A 24,761-nucleotide genomic window follows, 5' to 3' on the forward strand; every position below is an offset into this window, starting at 1 on the left:
CCTCTCGAGCAGAAGGCACGGAGACGGAGAAGGACGTGCCCGTAGTTGCTTGAGTTAAGCAAATTAATAAAGTGTATGTTTTAAAAAGAACCAACATGACAGCTCTTTGTATTTCCGTATTAATACTATCGTATTGCACGGCCGCAGAAACTGCCGTGTGAACGCAAGTGGGGCTGCACCGGGGTTAACACGCTTCTCTTTAGTCAGCAGCTTTTTATATGTGAACGCGCCACAAAATTTACACCGGTGTAAGATATATCGCAACAAAATACGTCGGTGCAGCACCGATGCAAATGTGTGCCATGTGAACACCTCTATTGACACAATACAGTACTGCCATGTGATCACTTGTAAACACGTTTTTCTGTACGGCGTGGTTTTATTTTACCAAACGATATGAAGTACTGTTGCACAGTTGAACCACTCAACTCTTTACTACCGTTTGTTGCTGTATGTGAACTTAATCCGGCCTCTGTCGTTCTTCAGTTTGATGTCCCAAGTGGAAGGTTCAAATTACAGAATCAGAAGTCTGATCAGGTAGCCCCATTTTCAGGCAAAGTGTATGTGTGTGTGTGTGTGTGTGTGTGTGTGTGTGTGCGGTGGAAAACAATGAAGATGCAAACCTGTGATTTTCTCAAACTAACCTACCTTGCTTGGCTTGAAGCAACAAGTCTAGACATTAGTTCAGCAACTAACTACAACGTACAATATGGTTGACTGCTTCAGTAAACATCGTGTCATACAAGTGGACGATTTCTCTGCCTCTTGTGGGACTTGTGAGCAAATGAGCCATCGCTCGTTTGTCCAACGGACTCAATTCATTCAAAGTCAATTACAGGGGGGTGCTTTACGACGTTGCTGACATACAAAGTGTCAAGGTTATTGATTGCATGCAATGAACTAATTCAAACACAGTCCCCTGTCACGCAGCGCCAGCCTGAATGCCCAATAACTGCGAAACTTACTGTTTTTCAGTCGCTTATTTAAATTTTTGTTTTACATATTGCTTGTAATTATGAGTTTACTCTCAAGTTAGTGAATTTACTACAAACTCCCTAGGTGGGTGATGGTTAAAGTTAAATTTGGTCAAGTGAGAACAGAAATCAGAAACCGAAGAACCCCTGTAATCGACTCATGCCTATCTCGTGCATCAACATGGCTGTATAAAAGTAAATGACTTGCGTACTTCCCATTCCTCTTTAGGATGAACTGGCCAACATGAGCCGCGATGGACCTAAATCCAGCACTCCAGCCAAGGAGGGAGGGGTCTCCAAACATGTTCCCTCACCAGCACAAGGAGGAACGTACAAAACCAGCACCCATGTGTCTCAGACGGGTAGCTTGACAAACAACTCCACCTCAACAATGAAAAGTGGTCAATGCCAAACTTCAGCGCCGACATCGCCTGGTGGCGATTCAAGTCCTTCAATTGAATCTGTAGCTACACCTCAGGGACACGGTGACCTCAACAAGAATCTGGACGGCAACATTGTTAAACCAAACAGTAAGAGCATTTCAACCGTGCAAGGTCAACTCGGACAGGAGAATGAAGAAACTGCAACTATGCCTCATGAAGGCAACGGTAACAGCTCTACAACTCAGAGCACACAAAAACACATTTTACAAATGCTTACTTAACTTTGATGTTTCTCGGCTGCTTATCTCAGATGGCAAAAACAACCTGGAAAAGTCTGAGGTATTGGCGATTATCGAGTCCACTCCAGAGTTGGACATGGACCTTGATGGCTGCCAAGGAACGAGGTACAGCTTTATGACCGATATACAATAAAATAATAATGACCTTTGTTCTAGGTAGCTCGCTAGCTAGCTATAGCTGTAATAATTACAACAACAAAACATATTTTTTGCAAATTTGTAAGACAGAGGCAGCACAGCGTTAAGCATGTGCCTCACAGTTCTGAGGTTCAGGCTCTGTTCTGTTCTCCGAAATTCCTGTGTGGAGTTTGCGCGATCGCTCCTGTTTCAGTGATTTTTCTTGGCGCACCCTCTCCCTCCGACGTTCTAAAAACATGCATGTTCGGTTATTTACAGTATATATCAGTGTGTGTGTGTGTATATATATATATATATATATATATATCTTATTTGAGACTCTAAATGTGATAACGAATGGTTGTTTGTCTGAATGAGCCCTGCGATTGGTTAGTGTCCAGGATGTAGATTGCCTCTGGCTCAAACTCAAGCCGGGACATGTTCCAGCTCAAAAGTGACCCACTTGAGGTGGAGCAATATAGAAATTTTCCAGTATAGATGGAAATTTGTGAGGCCTCATGTGGCTTGAGGTTAGCACTGGGCAAATAATTTTTTTTCCAAAGGAGACACATGAGAAACTAGAACGTTGGTGAAGGGCCACGCCAACATGCTCAACAGTGTTCCTCATTATTTATTTGAGCATGATATACGTGTCGTTGTAATTTGGAAATTCCAAACACATTTTTCAAAAAATTATAAGGATTCAAATTACTTCTACACTTTAACATCCATTCGGACTGCTTACGGACACGTTACCATTTTACAATCGCAATATTTAATTGGCGTTTACAAAAATCATGTCTCCAATATGCATAATTTTCTCTGTGTGCTCACATTTCGAGCACTAATTGCCAACTCATATTAGCTAACCTGGTTGGGACAGACAGACAAACAGGCAGACGGACAACTGCTGGCATTTTCGCTTGTCTCTTCCTTGCAAATTAGTCTGTTGGTATGGAAGGATATGTTCGAGAACTTGGAAACGTCTCTAAATATAGAGAAAATGTCGCCAAGTTTGCAACCCTGCAGACAAAAATTCTAGTCCCGGTTTACTGCCTCGCTTGCACTGACCTACATGCAGTTAAACAAAAAAAAGAAAAAAGAGATCTTTTGAGCCAGATGTTTATCAATAATAGCAAACCTTGTTAACAATGTTTGTCATTGTCCCCCCCCAATCTGTCCAGCACACCCACTAAAGGTGGTGTAGAGAATCTAGCATTCGACCGGAACACTGACTCTCTCTTCGAGGAGTTGTCCTCTGCTGGAAATGACTACATAGGAGATGTTGATGATGGAGCAGACCTTTTAGGTAATTTGCCTTGCTCGCAAATTGTGTATATTCGGCCGCCATTGCAGTCACCTCTGCCTATCATTTTCATGAAATGTCTTTTCTTGGCTGCTGGGCTTTATCAACCCAACAGATGAATTTTCTGGTGTGTATCAATTAAGAATAGATAATCTCCACCATCGGTTTATATGTTTTCTTTTGTCTTCTTTAATATTCAGTTTGTTTTTAGATATTTTTGTTAGTTGTGGGGTTTTCTTGTGATTACAATGGTGAAATTGTGTTTTTAGAGTAGAAATCACGGGATAAGACCGTCAAGTTTACAATTATACTGATAATCTGATCAATAATGTTTCTAATTTTAATCTGCAGACTACAATTTTTTAGGTAAGACATAGTTTCGTATAGATGTCGCAAACTTGTCTTCATATACGTTATAATGATTTTTAAAAACAAAGTAAATACATCAATTACAATTGATATCAACGTGCTTTTTCAGGAATGGGTCGTGAAGTCGAACATCTTATCCAGGAGAACGCCCAACTTCTGGAGACAAAGTTAGTACATGGAATACGCTGAATAATAGGTGGTGGCATGATTTATGTTTTCACTCTAGACTTTTACTGCAAGGTAGTTTGAAATAGATGAAGCACATCTAGGGGGGCAAACCGCTAAGGTGACTGTACAGCAAGGGTCACCAACCGTTTTGAAACTGAAAGGTATTTCTTGGCTACTGATTGATCCGAAGAGCTCCCACTTTAAAGCACACTTTGGAAATCACTATTCTGGTCCACTTCTTATTTACTCATTCACTTCCAAAGACGTTTTTAAACGTCTTTTCAGACTTGGTCCAGAATTGGCTGGTACTGAATGAGTTTTAATTTGATATTATGAATTTTATAATTACTGATTATTGATGTGAAGACACTGATCATGTTTGATTTCCCACAATTTGTATCAGCAAGGATTCAACATCTTATGGTACAGATTGCTATCAATAAGCAGCATTTTATTTCTATAAATCTCAGCACGTTTACTTTGGAATGTTCACTTCGATAAATATCCTAGGAAATCACAATGTACCATTTCTGGTGAGGTATGTTTAAAAGATGCCTACTTGCAAGTCATATAAGGCGAACGGGTACCCATAGGCACCATGCTGATGACCCCCTGCTGTACAGTGTCGACCAAGGGCTTTGAAAGAAAATCCTGCCCCCACCTTTGTTTTCAGAAATGCCCTCAACGTGGTCAAGAATGACTTGATTGCTCGAATGGACGAGCTGTCCTGCGAGAAGGAGGTCCTCCAAGGGGAGCTTGACGCTGTCACTCAGGCAAAGATCAGACTAGAGGAGAAGAACAAAGATTTAGAAGATGAGCTGAAGAAGTCTGTAAATTTTTGCAGTTTCACATTTTGATCTCACGTCACACAATGCGCAATTGACGTTGAAAATGTTCCTTCTTTTTAGAGTTCAAGCTGAACTTGGGAACAGCAAACACAAGTCTAAGACTGAGAATGAGGATGATGTGAGTTCTTGGTCATCTACAGTACTGTCTACATGTGTGGGACTGCTGGATTGAGAGAAGAAACCACAATTGAACTAGATTGAATTGACTTGTCTCATATGTAACGAAAATAAAATCCATATTTAACCCTTTTCTGCACCCTGTAACCTGATAACATGATTAGCTGTCCACTGTAGTAACCGCTGTCCATGAAAGGGTTAACACACAAATATTGATGTTGGTTGTACAGAGTGATGTGCCCACAGCACAGCGGAAACGTTTCACCAGGGTGGAAATGGCCCGAGTCCTGATGGAGAGGAACCAGTACAAGGAGAGGCTGATGGAGCTGCAAGAGGCTGTCAGATGGACAGAGATGATCCGGTAAGATTAGAATAACATCAGACAATATTGTAATATCAGCTTCATCTTATTAAACGATTTAAAGAGGGCTTTCAAACGGAGGTGGTTTGGACTGTGCTTTTGTACAACTTAATATTTACAGAGATGAAACATTTAGGGTCAAAATCACTCATGGTGACCGTTTTATCCCCTAATATTTGTACTGTACCGTATTTTCCGCATATAAGTCGCACCTAAAAGCATTTGATTTTCAGAAAAGCCGACAGTGCGCCCTATGACCTAATGCGACTTATAAATTGTGTTAGTTACAGTCTCTTTATAGTCCTCATAGAGTTGTCTCCCTGTAAGTGTTTCAATACCATCTGGTGGTGATTATTAGCAGGAACCAATTGTAATGCAAAAGGATTCTGCCCTACACTATTGACATGTGCATTCGCCACCATATACTCAAACAGACAACAGCTCTGCGCAGCCATGATGAAACGATAATACTGTACCAAAAGCATAGTTAACTCCTGACTATATGAAGGAAGAAGGAGGCAATCAAGTGTTCGAAGGATATTTAGCCCCTTGTGGGTGTGAGGCCACGAGGTTTGTGTGCCTTTTTGTTGAATCAATTGGCTTCATAATGTTTGTCTTTCATTTATTGTTTTGTGATGCCATTTGTATTTATATGTTTCATGTCCATGTTTGTGACCAGTTATCACCCTATAATAAACCCTGTATTTTTATGGACTTTGTATCATGCTGCATAAATATCCTGAGGGAGCTACATATGGATCAATATTTTGATTTCTTGGACGTAGTATTTTAAAAGTTCTGTAAAACATTTTATTACAACTGCAACGGTTGTATAGCCTCTATATAAATAGAGCTGCATTGTATTGTGTTGTATTCCTTTTTGCGTAGCTCCATCTAGTGGATGCATCACATAAACCGCAGACACTATTACAGTTTCTATTGTATGCGCCTTGTAATGTGGTGAGCCCTATATATGAAAACAGTTTTCAAATAGGACATTCATTGAAGATGCGCCTTAAAATCCAAAGCGCCTTAGAGGGCAGAAAATACGGTAGTTTATTTGAAAAATTTATTTGCACTCATGATTCAGAAGATTCACAGAAATACACCCAAAATATCACTTAACTAAGGCACTAGCCAACTCACTGAAACTGTTAGCATCGTGTTTTCTGTTTACATTTCTAATATTTATATATATTTTCCAACGTAAGCTGTTGCTGGATGATTTTAAGAGCAAAAAATCTAATAAAAGGAATCTGTTCAAACATGATATTGATTTATGTATTTTTTACTCTTAGGGCATCAAAGGAGAACCCAGCAATTCCAGAGAAGAAGAAATCCAGCCTCTGGCAGTTGTGAGTTCCTCCCATTTGTGTTTGCTCGAATACCAGTCATTGTGATTTCTTTGTCTTGTGTTGATTTTCTTTGTGTTGATTTCCCTTTGTATTACATATTGAATGGGGGGTTCTCCAGGATGTAGGTAAATCTGTCACGTTGAAGTGCAAATCATGGTTTCTGATGTGCTCATTTTCATGTAGTATAAAAATCTTAACAGAGGAGAAGCCTGTTTTGGAGCAGTGAATTCAGCCAAGGCTGTTTTTTTTCTTGCGCAGTGGTTCTTTAGGTCTTGGTTAAAACTGGTCAAAAGAACTCTCATGGCAGTATGATCATAAGACACGAGTGATTGACTGACGTCTTAATGCGGGCTCTTCTTTGTTGGGTTGCAGGCATGAGTTTGGTTTGTTGTGGAGCTGTGCATATTATTGAAAAGATGTCTGGATAACAGAGGAACCCGTGGAAAGGACTGACTTCTGATTATGTCACTATTTCTCCTTCTTTTGTGTACTCCTCTATAATCTGCCTGATGTCGTGTGTCTGTGTCTAGGCGGTATGTTGGGAGTGTTAGCTGTGGGTCATGTCTGAGTTAAGATTACAGGCATTAAGGTTTTACATTCGAGCTTTAGAGTACTAACAGACTGTCACAGGCTACCAATGCAAACTACAGTGGTAGCTCTACTTACAAAGTCTCTTCCTATGGAATTTTCAAGTTACAAAATGCCTCAACTGGAAAATATTGCCTCTTGTTCGGAAAGAAATTTCAAGATACGAAAGGTAAAAAAAAAATTGTATGTTCTACTACAGTATTCTCAGCTCCGTTCAGCTTTCAGCTTTCCTGAACGCAACATACCTATAGCTGCTCTGCCATTGGCTATTACCTAGCATCTTCCTGGCATCTCATTGGCTAAGAGGGACCTCTACCGTATGAGTCTATGTGTGTATATTCAGGTAGATGGAACTGTGTCTATGCAGCGCCCTCATCACTCGCCCCTCGTAAATGTGTATCACCCAGAAAAAATGTTCACCAGTCAGGCGATCGCACAGCATTGCAATGGACATTTTTGAAGGATTGTTATAAGCAGACAAAGACGTTCATTACAAAATGCCAGGCAAAAACCACGACTGAGAAAGAACATGAACTAAAGAGGGCAAAAAACGATGAGGATGCAGTTCAAAGTTAAATGACCATCATTTTTATTCTTTACTCTATTCGTTGTTTTTTTACATTATGCACAACCGTCATTTATTGCGCAATGTTTCATATTTGGATGCAATTTTTATGCTTTAGAAAACATTTATGTCTGAATTTTTAGGGGGCTTGGAACGGATTAGGGCCGTTACATGGAAAGCGCGTCTCGCCTTACAACATTTTCTAGTTTAGAAATTTCTTCCAGAACCAATTAATTTCTTAAGTAGAGGTACCACTGTACTAGTTAATGTCAAACTTGGCTTGAGTAGTTTAGGCTGACTGGATGTCACATGTCCTGTATGAGTTTGTGAATGCAATCTAACCTTCTGTTTAGCTCCATGCATGTTAGATGAGTGCATGTCAGCTCATGCCTGAAATAGTGGGGATACGATGCACTTGGTGTAGGAGTGGAGAATTTGTGTGTTCAGCGGCTGTGTTCTCTTTGCTGAGGATACTAAGGTGTGAGTGGGTGTTGCCTAGACACAGATACATAACCTGTTATGGCTTTCTAGTTGCAGTTAATGTTATAACCGACTCATAAAATGCTATCTTTAAGTTGGATAAGTAAGACAAAGACAGCGCTAACAATTTAGGGTGAGAGGAATGTGTTTTTGTTCAGTGTTGCATTGTGCTGTCAATAACTTCCAAATCCATCGCACTAACCCTACATCCCCATGCTCCCCTGTTTCATTGCTGCACACATTTTTTTTTGCCTGTATAATCATACAGTGCAAATCATTATTTTGACATATTCATGTTTATCCTTGTAATTGTTACCTTTTTTATGGAGGCTGGCATGCGAACAATTTGTCACCGACCTTTAATTGCTCAAACCCTCCCTCTGCTGGAGCCACTGCTTGTGTCCATCCCTCTATACGTTTGTCTGGATGCTTTTTCTTCCCTTCCCTTCCCTTCCCCTGCCCTCCTCCCTGCCCTTACAACTCCAGTTTCAGCCGTTTGTTCAGTTCATCGGGCGGCGCGTCAAAGAAACCTCCCGCTGAAGCCCCGGTCAACGTGAAGTACAATGCGCCCACATCGCACATTCAACCGTCTGTCAAGAAGAGGAGCAGCGCCTTGCAGCAGCTGCCCAGCGACAAGAGCAAAGCCTTTGATTTTCTCAATGAGGAGTAAGTCGGACACAAGAGATTGACTATTAATTAATATATTTATATAATGTACACATATCAGCCAATTTTGAGACTTTACTCAAAAGAAAAGGTGAACAAAAATACAAGTCAAATCAGTCAGGTTAGCAAAACGCAAGTCAAATCAGTCCTTTTAACCTTGATTACGAATTACAAAACACATTTGTAAAAGAACTGTCGATATGTACCACAGATTGGCAGTGGAGAGCACGGTGTCCAGGCGAGAACAGAAACGGGCTCAGTATCAGCAGGTTAAAGCCCATGTCCAGAAAGAGGAAGAGGGCAGACTGCAGGCTTATGGCTGGAGTCTCCCCAAGAAGCACAAAGTAAGTAGAAATGTTCCTTCAGCCTTTCCTTCATGCCACGATAGATTCTGAACCTCTCACTTGATTAGAAATCTGTTTATTTCTTCACGGAAGCTCTTATTGTCTTGTGACCTGTTGTAACTGTCATATGCTTGTGCAGGAGTTTTTTGCCTAACTCAAATTATCCTCAAAATGAGGATGGTTCGAGCGTGGTTTTTTTTTCTCCCCCTCTCCCTCCCTTGTGGTTTCTTTCTGACTTCAGGTTTGAGTGAACGCTGGCGCGTTTGGCTGCCGCTGCTCAACCCGTATTGTTTTGTGTTTTTTTTTATTGTAAAGTGTCCTTGGTTGTCTTGAAAGGCGCTTCTAAATAAAATGTATTATTATTATTGTTGCTTTTAGCGAAAAAGAGTGTTGAAATATTAAGCATCCACCATTAATAGTTAGATTCTGTATTGTGTACGGTGAATCATATTTTTGGGGAGAGTTTACACTGTTGTGGATGAAGCTTTGGCAGCATCTTGAAATGTCATTTTCTTTTCACAGAGCAATGGTGGTCAAGAGAAGATGAAGGACCTACCTGTCCCAGTTTTCCTTCGACCTTTAGATGAGAAAGATGCCTCGATGAAGGTATGTTCCTTTACTTTTGCTACTATACAGATGCTGTCTTGTGGTTTGACAGCTACAACATAGGTTTCTTCTACAGCAGGGGTGCCCAATTTGTCGATCCCAATCGACCGATAGCTCGCGGACTGGTCCCAAGTCGATCGCGAAGGGTTTAGAGGAGGGGTGGGGGGGGGGGGGGGTCTCTGCCTGTCAGTCTCACTTTCTCAAAAGGTATTTTCAAAATAAAGTAAAATAATAAAGCAGGTCACCTTTAACCTACGGTGGCCCCTGACCTGCATCACCGGAGGTTTTTAGCGGTTAGCAGTCTGTAATTGCAGCTTGCAAGCTCGCAATCAGAGCTGCTGCGCTACATCTTTTTTGTTAATGTTATTCTCATTCAGAGTTTGTTTCATGTATACTTCACCGGGGCCACTGGCAAAGAATGGGAATCTGAATGGTTGGGAGAAGCATTTTAAAACGGTACACGTGAGCTATGATCGTTAACACGCTGCAAAAGTGTGTCACATGCCTCCGCGTCAGGTCTCAATGAAGGTAGGCAGTGATTTCCTTTTCACAAACACACAAACTCTTGTGTCTACATTATTTGTCTGTTTCATTCATCTTAGGGGCCGTTACGACTGTTGCTCATCATGGCAAGCGCGTGTAAGTTCGTGCGCATGCACGTGTGTGCTTTAACGGGTCGATCGCAGGAGGTTGGTTGATCGAAAAATAGATCTTTGGTTGAAAAATGTTGGGCACCCCTGTTCTACACAATCTAATGAGATTTCGAACAAAGAGTAGCATATTTTCCTTTCCTTGCATCTGTATAAGGCAAGTTAGGTACCGTAGCCTACCATGCTTGGAGGTCTTAATATGTAATTCTACACTAATCTACTACAGCAATACTAAAGATAGTGTTACATTCAAATATAACTGACTAAGAGTTCTGCTGTCCAGTAAATACTTTGTGTGTATATTATACTATAGTAAAAATTCTCAAGTCTCTTCAGCAGATCACTGCCCAGAATAAGTAATGTTGTTACAGTACTTGTTCATGTGTTTGAGCGAACTTGTGTTTCTGTGCTTCAGTTGTGGTGTGCTGCTGGCGTGCATTTATCTGGAGGTAAAACCAGAGATGGGGGTTCCATCGTAGGAGCCAGTGTATTTTACAGCAATGTGTCAGGACCAGAGAGCCCCAAAAAGAAAACAGGATCTCAGAGCAGCTTGGAAAAATTGGATCAAGAACTCAAGGTTAGAGTCCCCTCATGTTGGTTACACTTACAATCTTTTTCTCAAAACACAGAAAATAACAATGACTAAACTAAAAACATGCACACCTCTTCTGCATTATATGAAAAGGAACAGCAAAAAGAACTGCGACAACACGATGAGTTGTCATCGTTGGTGTGGATTTGTACCAGCACCCAGTCGACTACTAAAGCTGTTGTCATTGATGCTAACCAGCCCGGAATCATCCTTGACAGCTTCATTGTGTGTGATGCCCACGTCCTTTGTATCACCAGTGTTCCAGGTCTGTTGCCGAGTATTTTTATAGAACAAGAAAATGGTGTGTTTTTGTAAAGTGAGGGAAACTACAAGAGCGAATTTCTGCCGCAAAAATAAATGGATAAGACTTGCCCTGTGGTTGACTGGTCCGCCTCACAGTGAAGGGTTCGATTCCAGCTCCGGCCTTCCTGTTGCGGAGTTTGCATGTTCTGCCTGTGCCTGTGTGGGTTTTCTATGTTTGCATTTTGTTATCAACGCCAAGTGGCACACAATTGTGAAGTGTCAACCCCCCCCGCTCACTCCAGCCAGCTCACTCCAGAAGTTCCCTAACGATTTCAGATTAATCCATCGTTGACCTAAATGATGATGATAAATTGAGTCCATCCGTCTGTGTGCAATCTCATCTAAATATTAATGCACCTGCTCGGTGATGGTCTCAGAGCTCTGTTAGAATATTGGGGAGCACACAACATCATGAAAAACACTCCAGACAGGACTGGGATAAAGTTGTGGAGAGGTATTAAAGCAGGATTAGAATATGAAACGATTTACACATCTCGTGGGGCACTGAGCCTGTGACGAAGGTTTACCTTCCTACAAGACAATGATCCTAAACATAAAGTAAAATCGACAACGGAACGATGCAAAACGAAACATATCCAGGTGTTAGAATGGCACAGTCAAAGTCCAGACATGAATCTAAAGGGGTGTTCACACGGCAAGATTTGCTCCGGTGCTACTGGCTGCCCCAGTAGAGCGTTCACACGTGCAAATTAGCTCCGGCGTAGCCCCGGAAAACAGCCTACTCCGGAGCAAATTTAACCCACCTCAGGGAGGTTATTTTTTTCAGTTCACTAACAAAGGTGAAAGGCTATGCCTTGTGCTCAAATGAGTCCCCCGTTTATTTTCCCAGATTGATCCACAACTACATTTTGAAACATTTTTTTCAGGTGCCAGAGAGACGGACTATCCAGCAGGTGAAGAACTCACCTTGAGTTCAGAGACTGCGCCTGTCGAAAAGGCCTGTTTGTCCAACAGCAGTAGCAGCACAGCCAGCGGTGATGCCGTGCTTGGAGGCATCACTGTCGTAGGCTGCACAGCTGAGGGAGCAACGGCTGTCCCTCAGACAGCAGACGGTGCAGGCAAAGAAAACGGAGAGATGGGTAAGTGAGTTCATCTTTTTCATCACCAACTCCCCTTTACGAACGGTTGTGACTTTTGTAGAAACCACCGAGGAGAGTGGAGGGTCTGCCCGTCAGAGAGGAGGATACAGTGAATATGCCTTCACTGATCCTTTGGGGCTGCAGCAGACAGCAGAGGCTTCCACCAAGTCCTTGCAAAGGTAATCTGGTGAATAACCCAAAAGGTGTGTCAATGAACGTCAAAGTGATGTCAAAGTCTTCACGTCATTGTCTTCCGATGGTTGAGTTCAACGTTGAGATAATATGAATGCAATGCAACTATGCTATCAGTGTGATTAACCCTTTCATGCCACCTTGTAACCTGATAACATGGTAAGCTGTCCACTCCAGTGAAACTCCTCTACAACGAAATCATGTTTGCAGCAAGAATTTTTTCACAACAGGGGGTTTTTCACTGTAGCAAATTTGATCTCAGATGCAAACACACACACACACACACACACACACATTTGTACACGCACACACAAATGTACAGTATGTGTACTCTTTATTTTTATTCCAATAGTGCATAAGTATGAGCATACACTTATTTGACACTTCATATAGTCAGTGTAGAAAGAAAAAAGGGGAAAGAAATTTACGATCAGCATTCACTTTCACTTACATCAATTTCTTGGATAATGTCTTTTATTTTGTTTCCTCAGTCTTTCATTTTGATCACTTTTACCCTTTCTTCCAGCGTCAGAGCTCTTCTTGTCTTAGCTGCTTGATATCCAAAGGTCCGTTTTGTAGCAATTTTAGCAATGCAACGTTCTTGCTGCATCTGAAACTAACTCAACTGTATTTATAGAGCACTTTCAAACAGCCATCGCTGCATACAAAGTGCTGTACATGGAACAACTAACATAGACAACAGGGGTGTTCACACGGCAAGATTTGCTCCAGTGCTACGCCGGGGCTGCCCCAGTAGAGCGTTCACACGTGCAAATTAGCTCCGGCGTAGCCCCGGAAAACAGCTTACACCGGAGCAAATTTGATCTACCTCAGGGAGGTGGTTTAAAAATTTGCTCCAGAGCAAATGCTCGTTTACGAAGCAGCACCGATGTAAATTTGCACGTGATAACCAGCACAGGTAAAATTTGGACTGCAGAGACATATAGACACAGAGCTGCACTGAGTGGAATACATCCAAAGTTTGAATCCTGAAAAATATGAAGCCATATCATTTCCAGTTAATGCTAAAAAAAAAAAAAAGTCTACTGATTGAGATTACACTTTTGATGTGAAAGATGCAAAATACATTTTGGAGAACGTGTAGACCAAGAGGTGTGCAGACATGTCTGCCATTTCGTTCGCTCACTACACAAGCATGGACAATGCCGTAATTACTGTTCTCCTACCTTGCGTGCATGAAGATCACAGGACAGAGCTGGCCCTCTTGACCAGTCTATCCAGTCTCTCTCTTTCCCGGGCTGAGATGCTGCCTGACCAGCAGACTATGCCATAATAAATGGCTGAGGCCACCACATAGTCATAAAAGGTCTTAAGTAGTGACTCCTGAACTCCAAAAGACCTTAGTTTTCTGCCCCTTCCTGATCAGAGCGCAGACTCCGCTCATATTATGGACAAGGCAAGTAATGGTAGAAGGTTTGAGAGAAAACAGATCCTCCCTCGGGCAGTTAAACTCACCTCCCACTTCTTTCTCTTGAAAATATGACCCCTTGCAATTCTTTGCTATGCAGTACCACGGCATTGTTTTCTTTGCATCCTTCTCGTTGTCCAAATTCAATGACACACATCGCGTCTCGTATGACCCATCATGATCGTACCCGTGTTTTGAAAATGTTGCCATACAAGTGAAACGTCTCAATAAAGGGGTGCATTTTTCAGCTCTTGTTCATTTTTTCCAAGCTAACCTAATTAACCCTTTCAGGGACAGTGGTTACTACAGTGGACAGCTTATATGATCAGGTGACAGGTTATCATTATTGGTGCATGAAAGGGTTAATTACCACCAATCACGCCACACATGTAAAAAGAGTACCAGAACTCTCACAGTGATATTTGACATCTTGAGTGCGATCTTGATTTCCCTGCTTAGTCGAGAGTGTGACCTGGTAAAAGCTGGCATGAGTTCAAACTCCACTGCTGAGGAGCAGGATCTGATGAGAGAAGAGGCTCAGAAGATGAGCAGCGTCCTGCCCACGATGTGGCTTGGGGCACAGAACGGATGGTGAGAATCAATTGACGTTCATTTTATGGTTTTGTTTTGTGAGCAGAAATTCAATCCGTGTGTTTGTTGTATTTCTCCAGGGTGTATGTCCACTCCTCTGTGTCACAATGGACAAAGTGTCTCCATTCTGTCAAGCTGAAAGACTCTGTACTAGGCATTGTGTAAGTTCATTTAGATTTGCTAACTGAAAAGCTCTGCCAACCTAGCATTTGATGTGTTTTTTTTTTTTCCTGGTCACAGACACGTGAAAGGGCGTGTCCTGGTTGGCCTGTCTGATGGCACGTTAGCCATCTTCCACCGCGGAGCTGGTGAGCAGACGTAAAATTCCATCGCTAAAATCACCGTTAACTTGTTTTCTCCCATTTTTTTTATTTTTTTATGTTCCAGATGGGCAGTGGGATCTGACCAACTACCACCTGCTCGACTTGGGGAAACCTCACTACTCCATCCGCTGCATGACTGTGGTGCACGACAAGGTGTGGTGTGGTTTCAGAAATAAGATATATGTGGTGCAGCCCAAAGCTATGAAGATTGAGGTAAAGTAACATTCATGTTCCATTTCTGGTTATTGAATGTTTTCAAACTGTGGGAGTGAAAAGAATTTCTTTCATCATGTTTTCACATTACCTGCATTGGCTGTATGGTTTTAACAGAATTTCTTACCTCTGGTTGATGAATTTTGACAGAAAAGAATGAACTTTCTCTCATCTATAATACATTCATGTTGCTAATTATTTTTAAGAGAGCACACACATTACTGTATTTATTTGTAGTCACCCCGGAGCAGAAGCTGTCAGTCAAAAAATGTATTATGGAAAAGAAAATTCCATTCTCTAATTTTGTTGCCGGCAGCGAATAGGTTTTGTTTGGATTTGAAACTTCTGTTTCTCATGACAAAAAAAAAATTGGAATCATCATAAATCATTGCAGCCCCTCCATTTCAGAAGGGGGCACCAATGCAGCAAAAGTATTTGCCAACTGCCAAAAGGAAGTAGAAGGCGAAGAAATAGAAGACGAGGACGAAGTAATCGAAAATGAGGATGAAGCAATAAAAAATGGTGAAATAGAAGAAGGTGAAGAAATAGAGGACAAAGAAATAGAAGCATACACAGAAATATAAGATGATGAAATAGAAGACAAAAAATGCATGATACATATCACCGTTTTCTCATGTCAACAAAGAAGGGAAAGTCTCCCCATCCAGCATTTGAGTTTAACTTGTGCGATCCGCCACGGCGCAGGATTCCAGTTAAGATGAGTCATTTTAAACTAAAAAGGAAGACTTTGCTGTAATTACAAGAGGTAGTTTCAAATCCAAACGGAACTTGTTCGCTGCTGTGATTCGGGAACGGGGATTTTGAGTATGAGTCCGAGCTCTAATTTTAATATGTACAAGTCACACCTGAGTGTCAGTGGTAGGATCAGCCACACTATGAAAAAAAGAGTGACTTAGAGTCAGACAAATGCGAAATGTAGGATAATTTTACTCTGCGCACAATTATGTATGTAAATTTGCCCCTGCAGAAGTCGTTTGATGCACACCCCCGTAAGGAGAGCCAGGTGCGTCAGTTGGCATGGGATGGTGACGGGATCTGGGTATCTATCAGGCTGGACTCCACCCTCAGGCTCTTCCACGCCCACACTTTCCAGCACCTACAGGATGTGGACATTGAGCCTTATGTCAGCAAGATGTTGGGTTGGTTCATTGTCTTCAATGTATTCTGGAGCCACCATTGCACAGAGGTTTCTGGGAAGGTCAGGGATGTGATGTTTTACAATGATTTACACACTTTTTCAGGTACGGGGAAACTGGGCTTCTCATTTGTGCGCATCACGGCTCTCATGGTGTCGTGTAACCGTCTGTGGATTGGTACTGGAAACGGAGTCATCATTTCGATCCCTCTCGTAGAGAGTGAGTATTGAATTGAATCTGTAATCAATTTGTGTTTTTGTGGATACCTTGACATTATCATCTGTAAACCAACTCAGATTTTTTTAGAGCGATAAATGGATAGATGATAGATGGGATGAGTTAGGTAAGGCTATGCAAAACGACTTCTGGACGACTTTGAGGAAATTCAGGGTTCCCAATCTTTGCTTGAAATAATTTGCATAACTGTCACAGAATGAGTCAAATTATCACAACATACACTAATAAATTCCAGCCCCAAAATTTGTTTGACAAATGTTATTTTCTACAATTGTACATTTAACCAGATTGTTTCATCGTTATACATTAAAATACATCTTTATTTATATAACGCTTTCACAACAGCTGCAGCAGTCACAAAGCACTTTAGAGAACAGGTCATTTTAAAATGACAAAATACTCATAACACATAAATACACGTGAATACACATAACATAAGACATGGACAGTCATGCATTCGGAACCACTATTCCTGCATATACTTCGTTGTTTGAAGCAGTTCTGGATGAAAGAGGAGAGAATCAGTGTCCTTTCACCAGTCGATCAGAGACGTCATGCAGAAAATGTGCACATGTCGGCTACATGCAAAGTTTGAAAGTAAACAAGAAGCTGTAGCGTCCATTGACGAAAAAAGAGATTGGTTCGCTTCACTTCTCCCATCCCATGTAAAATCCGCTTCAAATCCAAGCGGCAACTCTCAGTTCCAAATGTACAGCCACGCTCCGTGCCGACGCTCCGCGCCGACACTCCTCTCTCCTCAACCTCGGCTCCACCAGCCATCCATCCAGCCGCACCAACGCAGACTGGCCAACAGCACCGATATCTCCACTGAACAAAACGAGGCTGTGAAAAATGCTGGCTATTGCAGGTGCAAAAAACACAAGCGCCCCGGGGCTATCCAGCGGCGACAGTCAAATAGCATCGACGTTCCCCCCGTCTACCCACAAGGCAGAGAGAAACAGAGGGAGGAAAAACAATTTTCCAGGACAACTCGAGTGTTTCCAGGATGGTTTTTTTTCCTCACTTTCCATGACTGTAAAATTGGTCAATCACTTTCCAGGTTTTGTAGAACGTGTGGAACCCTGAATAATGGGTCCACCAGGGAAGCACTGCACCATTAACACTGTTGACTTTAAATTGTGACTTGCTGTGGGAGAATACTTTGAAGACTTCCTCAATTCCACCGACATGCCTTCCTTTGAGGAAACACAGTCTGGGGACTCTGTGGTGGGCTTGCCTATCTTTGGGGTTGAAGTCACCGAGGTGGTTAAAAAACTCCTCTGTGGGCAAAGCCTCGTGGGTGGAAGAGATCCACCCGGAGTTCCTCACGGTTCTGGATGTTGCAGAGCTCTCCTGGTTGACATGTCTTGACATCATTTTGACGTCGGAGACAGTGCCTCTGGATTAGCAAACCGGGGTAGTGGTAACCTTGTGTTCATTTTTGCAGCTAAGCCTACGAAGGGAACAGGTAGCCACCCAGGGAGTGAGATTCGCGTCTACGGTGATGAGAGCAGTGACAAAGTAGCTGCAGGGACATTTGTTCCATACTGCTCCATGGCCCACGCGCAGCTCTGTTTCCATGGACACCGCGATGCCGTGAAGTTCTTCACCGCCGTCCCAGGTAAACAAAAAGGAGTTATCAACTCTGTGCCCTTGAGCCACATGAGTAGACTGTGGCTCGGTTTTAATAATAGCTCACCACTATATGTTTTTTTTGAGGGGGGTGTCAGTGTTTTATTTTTTTAAATTAGACTTACATTGTGGTAAATCTAGAAATGACAATTTTAAAAAAAGGGCTACAAGTTTGATATACATGTTAAAATAAATTGGCTCAAATTATTTTGTGGGGTAGTCATCTGGTAATTTCATTGTCGTGTGTGGATGAAATCCATCCATCCATTTTTCGATCTGTTTTATCCTCACAATGGTCGCGGAGGGAGGAGGGTGCTGAGCCTATTCCAGCTGTTTTCGGGCAGTAGGCGGGGTACACCCAGAACCAGTCGCCAGCCAATCGCAGGGCACACAGAGACAAACAACCATCCTCAATTTAGAGTGTTCAATCAGCCTGCCACGCATGTTTTTGGATTGTGGGAGGAAACCACAGTACCCGGAGAAAATCCACGCAGGCACGGGGAGAACATGCAAACTCCACACAGCCCACGACCTCTGCACTGTGAGGTTGACGCGCTAACCACTGGACCCACCGAGCCACCTAACGATGAAATCATTTGAGAACATTAATTTTGGACATGTGTGTCAAACTTGTATCCCTTTGCATTAATCATCATCCAAAAATTTTAGCTGTTTCAAAAACCCCTGCCATACATAGCCTTTATGCAAATCATCTTCAATCCAGTCTTCCAAATGATTTTAATTTGCACGTTAATCAATAAAATAACATCGACAGGAAACAGATTTGATCTCAGGCTAGATGTAATCATTTGATAGACTTCTCCCTGAGTCTTTGTTGTGCACTTACGGGAAGTTAGAAGATTAAATATAAATCTGATTTAAGTTGATGAAATGCTGTAATGTAACGCAATATTGATTATGAGAGTGTAGTGATAACATACAAACAAAAAGGTATTGTCCTGTGGAAAGCAGATGCTGCACTGGTGGATCATGAGAAATGGAGTCCCAACAATTGACAGCCAGTTGTGTGTTGATGTGTCTCAGGTCATGCCCTTCCATCCACATCCAGCTGTGGAGATGACAAGACGTCAGATGCCCCATCTCAGGATGGAAACAAGTCTATGTTGGTGATGAGTGGGGGGGAAGGCTACATAGATTTCAGGATGGGTGAGTTTACTGTTCAAGACCATGTTTTGCCTTGCAAAATTAAACATGGGGAATCTGGTTAATATTGAGTTCGGAGAATATGAATGAAGCAGAAAATTCCACCCATGCAAAATGGTAGCGCCCTGCGATATATAAACACCGATGGATTTTTCTGCTGATTTCGTATTCCGTTGCGCAATATTAATCAGAATACTGTGGTTCGACTAGTGGGGGCACATACAAAATTGCAAAAGGCAATTTTTGGTTTGACTTCCGCTTTAACCCTTTCAGGGACAGCGGTTACTATATGATGCATGAAAGGGTTAATATTATGGAAAATCATGTTTTGGGGTTTTTTTCCCCCCTTTTTAGTGCTGGCCCAATCATCAAGTGTGATATAAATCTATTGTCTGCTTATTTCTGAAAATGCGTCTGTGAACAAGACTGTTAGGCAACAGAGTGGGTAATTTACAAAACCTGCCGAAACCATACACGTGTTTTGTGTTTCGAGGATCACTGTATGTCAAATCAGCTTTTCCCATTGAAATGAATGGACATACAATTCATCCATTCTCACCTTCTCCTAAAAACACAAAGCTTTTTGTGGTGCATTTTTTGAAAGAAAAGTACCTTCATAACATTGTACTTTATAAAAACATACATTCATTTCTTAATTAAATAGAAGAAAAAGAAACCGTTTTTGCCACATTGCATCAAATAAATGCTGCTCCTGGTGTGCCCCATATGGCCACCTGGGGGCAGTATAAGACAGACACATACAGTATACCCTGGCCTGTTCATTGACATGTTATTGAAGAAATTCCACTTGTGGTCTTAAGTCCTTGTCTCTCTGCAGCAGCCAATTGGCTTGCAGCAGGGCATGTCCTTCGTAGAACTCAATGGGAGGTTATGATAACATCTCAGTGCTTCTCGGAGTATGGTGCTAATATTCATCGTTATTTGCCAAAATGCCGCTGTTGTAAAATGTGAGTTCAGTTCACAGGAACGTTTGTATCTCAATTTTGAGCTCGCAAGTTAAAGCAAGTCATAAGTTAGGTCAGTCACCTGTGTCTTAAGCCACCACCATATGTTAGTAAGACTTCTGGGAACTTTAAAAAAAATAAACATAAATAAAATGAAAGCTTCCAGTGGTTCTAGAAGACCACGTGACATCTTTTTGTGTCTCCAGGGGACGAGGAGGCGGAAGCGGCGGAAGTGGAGGATGCCCCAATGAAACTTCAGTCGCCGCTATCAATAGCTGAGCGCAGCCACCTCATCGTATGGCAGGTCGTGGACAATGACAAATGAAGCGCTGACCTCAGCACCCTCAGACCTGCCTCAAGCACTTTGTTTTTCAAAGCCAAACAACGAGAAGTTATGTTGGTGTGTCTTCACTTATTTGGCCTAACGTTTTCCTAGTGAATATGAAAACCGTATTTATTTATTCAGCACATCTGTTCTTCACATCAGTCATAAAAACCCAAACATAAACCAGCCATTTTTATGAGAAATGTCTGGTTGAAGGCAAGTCAGACTAGCTGTGTTTCTTTGAAATAGTGTGTAGGCAATAATGTAAAGCAGGAAACAAACACAAACTCAACGGGGTTTTCCCTTTTTTTTTTTTTTTTTTTTTACCAAAAATATAGTCGAGTGTCTCTCCCCAGTCCACGACATGGATTATTATTGTCTCCAAATATGCAACACATAGCACAGGCAGCATCCAGTTTGGTGCCTTTTGGTTGACTTTCGACTCCTCAAAGCGGAACGTGTTCGGACAAATGAACATGTTGGCTGTTTTGCATAAAACTGCTGTGCCGAGGATGAGTCCAACCAAATAAGCGGCAGAGGATGCAAGATTCGGTCAATCAAAAGAGAACATTGTGACACGGTCATGCGTGTGTTTCCAAACACTTTAACTCCGACAGCTGGAAATGATCAAGAAGCATGCTGGCAAAGGAACGGGGAAATAGAAAAGATGATCAGCAATAAGGTTGGAGGGTTTTAGTTACAATTTTAGTTTTCCTTCATTTCACTCATTTGCAATACCGAGATTCCCCCGCCCCCCAAATGTAAACAGTCCTCCAGCCGCCTTAGGCCGTTCCCAGCATATATTTATTTTTGGCTTGAAAGAATGTTACGTTTGCTACCAAAGGATTCTTCATCAAAGCTCGGCACGCTCTGAATTAAACAAATCGTGTCTCATGAGAATGCGCTGCCTTTCGGTCACAAAAAAAAAAAAAAGAAATCAGCCTCTGTTTTACTAACACGCATATATTTTGTAAGCAAACTCTTGGTGTAAATAAGATGTATTTTTCAGACTTCAGTTTAGAAATTGTGGTGGAATATTTTCATAGAATGAGAAGAGACAAAAAAAAAACCTATTGAGTGGAACCACCCCAGCATTGACACGTTTTGCAGCGATGTGAACAATTCTTGCACAAAATATTTGCTTTTATATGAAATAACTTTTGAATGTCTTCTTTTATGGTGGTGGCGGTGGTGGTCGAATGACAGCGAAACTGTTTCCTGGCCTCTGCGCTTTGACACTGCAATGGTTTGTGTTTGTTTTGTATTTAAGAGGATAAAATAAGGTCTGTCGACAGCGTTGCGCGTCTCATTGCTTGTGTGCGTGTTCTCTTTGGTAGAAGACAGACATGTAATTGCAGTCTAGCCATTTCAGTATTTATTTTAATGATTGAGCCGTTGCAATTCAGAGTGTATCTTTTTTTTTTTTTTTTTTTTTTACATTAAATATAAATTATCCAGTATGTATGAAAGATGATTGAGGACGGCTTGGGTGATTGCGGTTGTAAAAGTAGTCATACTTTACTGAGCTATGCAAAAATATCCGCAGGGAGAAGAGGGATGTGTGGTGTTTCCTCAGCAAGAGGTTTTCTAAAAATAGACAAAAAAAGGCAAAGGAATTTCATCCATCCACATTCTGATACTGAGCACTTTGTCCAAACACTCTTCTCCCTCCTCGGATCTACATAAAGCGATTGTCAGAAACTTGCCAGGGACTGTTCCAGTCCCAGTTTGCAGTACACAAACACAAATGTACTCCTATATCTCTCGCCTTATTTTTAACAATCAATTAAAAACTATTTTGTGGGCAGAATGAGTTTGCGTTGTTTTTTTTTTTTTTCCACTTTAATGAGGTGGTTTCACAACTCAAGACTTAGAAACAAGTCCCGAAACATTAATGCCAGTTTATATTTTTGGCAAGTGCATTTCGGCATCCCCCACACATTTCTGTATCAAGACTTCTGTCATTGTAATCAACCCTTTCGTATGATAAGCTGTCCACTGTAGTAACCGCTGTCCCTGAAAGGGTTAATGTATTGTCCTTTTGTAGTGTCACTGAGGAAAGACAAGGTGGCTTGGTTTGGTTGGAAAAGCACTTTATGAGCACCTCCTGTGTATTACTATCTTGTGGTTATGTTGCACATTGCATCCATTGGCTAAATGGACTCTGTAAATCAGGGGTCCCCAAACTTTTTCTTATGAGGGCCAAATAACTTTTCCCTTCTGTGATGGGGGCCAGATTCGGTTTGTAACAAAAAGTGTGACGATGGCAGGAGGTGTCTAGATCAACATTTATTGTTTTCCAAAAAGCCGCATGTAACAGATATTAACCCTTTCTGAGCTCTTGACAGGCACAATTTATGAAATAAATAATAACCAATCATTTTTCTCTCTTACCTAATCTTTTCGCCCTTAGTCCATTCTTTTTTTTTTTTTTTTTTTTGACAGTGGTGCTTTGTGGATTTTATTCATTTTTTTGAGGGAAAGGTTTCAGATAGGGTACATACTGCAAAAGGGTGGAGTAGAATGTGACGTTATATGCATGTACAAGTCTCGATCACGTGGCCAGACTTGCATCTCTGGTATTGTTCAGGGGACCGCGCAAAATGCGCAGACGGGTCACATTCGGCCCGCGGGCCGTAGTTTGGGGACCTCTGCCTTAAAGTGTACATACTGTAAGGCTCGACTGTAGTTGTATTCCATTCTGCAGAGCTATCAAGTGCGCTCTTAATGAATGAATTTAAAAGACCAAATCATCTTTTGAGAAATGAATTTATTTATTTTTGTGGAGCTCTGCAGCAATCACCAGTCCCCTCCATCAAACCAGTGCATCCAGAGTCCCTTAAAATGCAAAGAAGAAAAGAGTAGTTTAAGTCGAAGATGCTACGCTAGCTGGTATACATTACCATTGCAATCACGGCCTCTTGTAATTTTTTTTCACATTGCGAATGACTCGAGGGACATGTTTCACATCCGCTCGACACAGCCAATTGCTTCTCTGTTTGTTTCCAACGACAGGGGCGCAGATGGGATTTTGAAACTGGGGAGGATGGGGAACAAGCTGATGAAAATAATAAACACGGCTTTTTTTTACTTCCGATGGGAAAATTACTTCAGTAGATATGTATTTCAGTTCCACTGCATCTTTAAACCAAGAGTGCCCTCTAGAGGAGTAAAATATTGTCACAAGTGCTTCATGAAGCTTCATTTGTGCATTCCCACTTTATTTGTGTTTGGCACCATGTATTGGTTAGCCACCACTGCTTACTAATTGACGATCTTTGTTTCACGTCACAATCATAGATTGGTCAATGATGACCAAACAAAATAAAGATTTGTGATTTAAATATTGAAGAGATAGGCCCGAAGCAGGAGGACAAACCAGACACTGCACAATAGAGTTGCTCAGGCAAATTTTTCGGACATTTGATAATCGGGCCTTCGCTGACTTTGATTTGGTCTGATTCTTTTGTGGACGTTGCTTTAGCTGATTTGACATTTCTTGGAGTCTACTTTTTTTTTTTTAACTTGTAGCACTGCATGTAAATATACTTCTTTGTATGCTCGTGCCAATCACTCAAACTTGCTTTTTGAAAGAATACAACTTTGACTTCCGCTAAGGCAATTTATCTTTTACAATGTTTTTTTTTAAAGCATGAAAGTGCATTTCCCCGAGTAGAGCAATACACCACACTCCGAATTGCATTTGTTTGATTCCCAGAACTAATTTGTTTCTCAGCAGCAGAGAGCCCAAGGCAGTGTTTCATTTGTGTAAGCTTCGTTATAGTTATTTATTTATTTCTTCCCAGAGTTGGGATTTCAGTTTGACGTGCCGTATTCACTGCAACTGGGCATGACCAATTGAATTTGGACATGATAAAATGTTCAGTTCCTTGTTATTTAATACAGCCAACTTGGACTCCCACTGGGAAATGGAAGGTTTCTTCTATATTTAAAAAAAAAAAGTTTGATACATATTTTGAAAGAAGAAATTTAAACAGGAACTATTTAATTCATAGCAGTGAGGAATTAAGAATAAATTTAGATGTGCTATTTTGATAACTGGCTGATTCTCAGTCGTGTTAAACCAAGCTGTCAAATACTGTACGCCGCAAATACGCAACATTACATCATCCCGGCGTCTTTTGTTTTGTAAAAATGAGTCTTCTAGCTTTCACTTTCAGCCAAATTGAACCCCAAATATCATTCTTTTATGTCTAATCCTTGGGGACAGGGTTTAGCTGGAAATTCTGTAACAGGCATCATTTCTGTGAAATGCTGTAACAATGCACCATATTGTCGCTGTCCAGTGGCAGCAGGATCGAAATCACACTCTCGGCAACAA

The 24,761-nt window shown here is 41.5% G+C and overlaps 1 protein-coding gene across 2 annotated transcripts in view; it reads left to right on the forward strand.

Annotated features, from left to right (window-relative positions):
• The window catches only part of spag9b (sperm associated antigen 9b), a 42,805-nt gene extending 20,576 nt beyond the window's left edge, over positions 1-22,229 (forward strand). Inside the window, exons 6-29 of one of the 2 annotated variants that reach the window (XM_086138319.1) lie at positions 1,204-1,582; positions 1,668-1,761; positions 2,958-3,082; positions 3,558-3,615; positions 4,290-4,442; positions 4,525-4,582; positions 4,812-4,942; positions 6,241-6,297; positions 8,417-8,596; positions 8,808-8,940; positions 9,463-9,546; positions 10,612-10,773; positions 10,882-11,053; positions 11,979-12,191; positions 12,253-12,370; positions 14,272-14,403; positions 14,484-14,564; positions 14,644-14,711; positions 14,791-14,939; positions 15,928-16,099; positions 16,202-16,315; positions 17,781-17,954; positions 19,010-19,132; positions 20,301-22,229. In XM_086138319.1, coding sequence (XP_085994445.1) covers positions 1,204-1,582; positions 1,668-1,761; positions 2,958-3,082; positions 3,558-3,615; positions 4,290-4,442; positions 4,525-4,582; positions 4,812-4,942; positions 6,241-6,297; positions 8,417-8,596; positions 8,808-8,940; positions 9,463-9,546; positions 10,612-10,773; positions 10,882-11,053; positions 11,979-12,191; positions 12,253-12,370; positions 14,272-14,403; positions 14,484-14,564; positions 14,644-14,711; positions 14,791-14,939; positions 15,928-16,099; positions 16,202-16,315; positions 17,781-17,954; positions 19,010-19,132; positions 20,301-20,419 — 3,249 coding nt within the window. In that variant the 3' untranslated portion in view covers positions 20,420-22,229. The remainder of the gene's footprint in view (positions 1-1,203; positions 1,583-1,667; positions 1,762-2,957; positions 3,083-3,557; positions 3,616-4,289; positions 4,443-4,524; positions 4,583-4,811; positions 4,943-6,240; positions 6,298-8,416; positions 8,597-8,807; positions 8,941-9,462; positions 9,547-10,611; positions 10,774-10,881; positions 11,054-11,978; positions 12,192-12,252; positions 12,371-14,271; positions 14,404-14,483; positions 14,565-14,643; positions 14,712-14,790; positions 14,940-15,927; positions 16,100-16,201; positions 16,316-17,780; positions 17,955-19,009; positions 19,133-20,300) is intronic. The other variant, XM_086138320.1, reaches the window with a different exon arrangement.
• The last annotated feature ends 2,532 nt before the right edge of the window (positions 22,230-24,761 follow it).

This window comes from Hippocampus guttulatus, chromosome 19 (genome assembly GCF_054856545.1).
Source record: "Hippocampus guttulatus isolate MCC_2025c chromosome 19, RoL_Hgut_1.0, whole genome shotgun sequence".
Classification (NCBI taxonomy): domain Eukaryota; kingdom Metazoa; phylum Chordata; class Actinopteri; order Syngnathiformes; family Syngnathidae; genus Hippocampus; species Hippocampus guttulatus.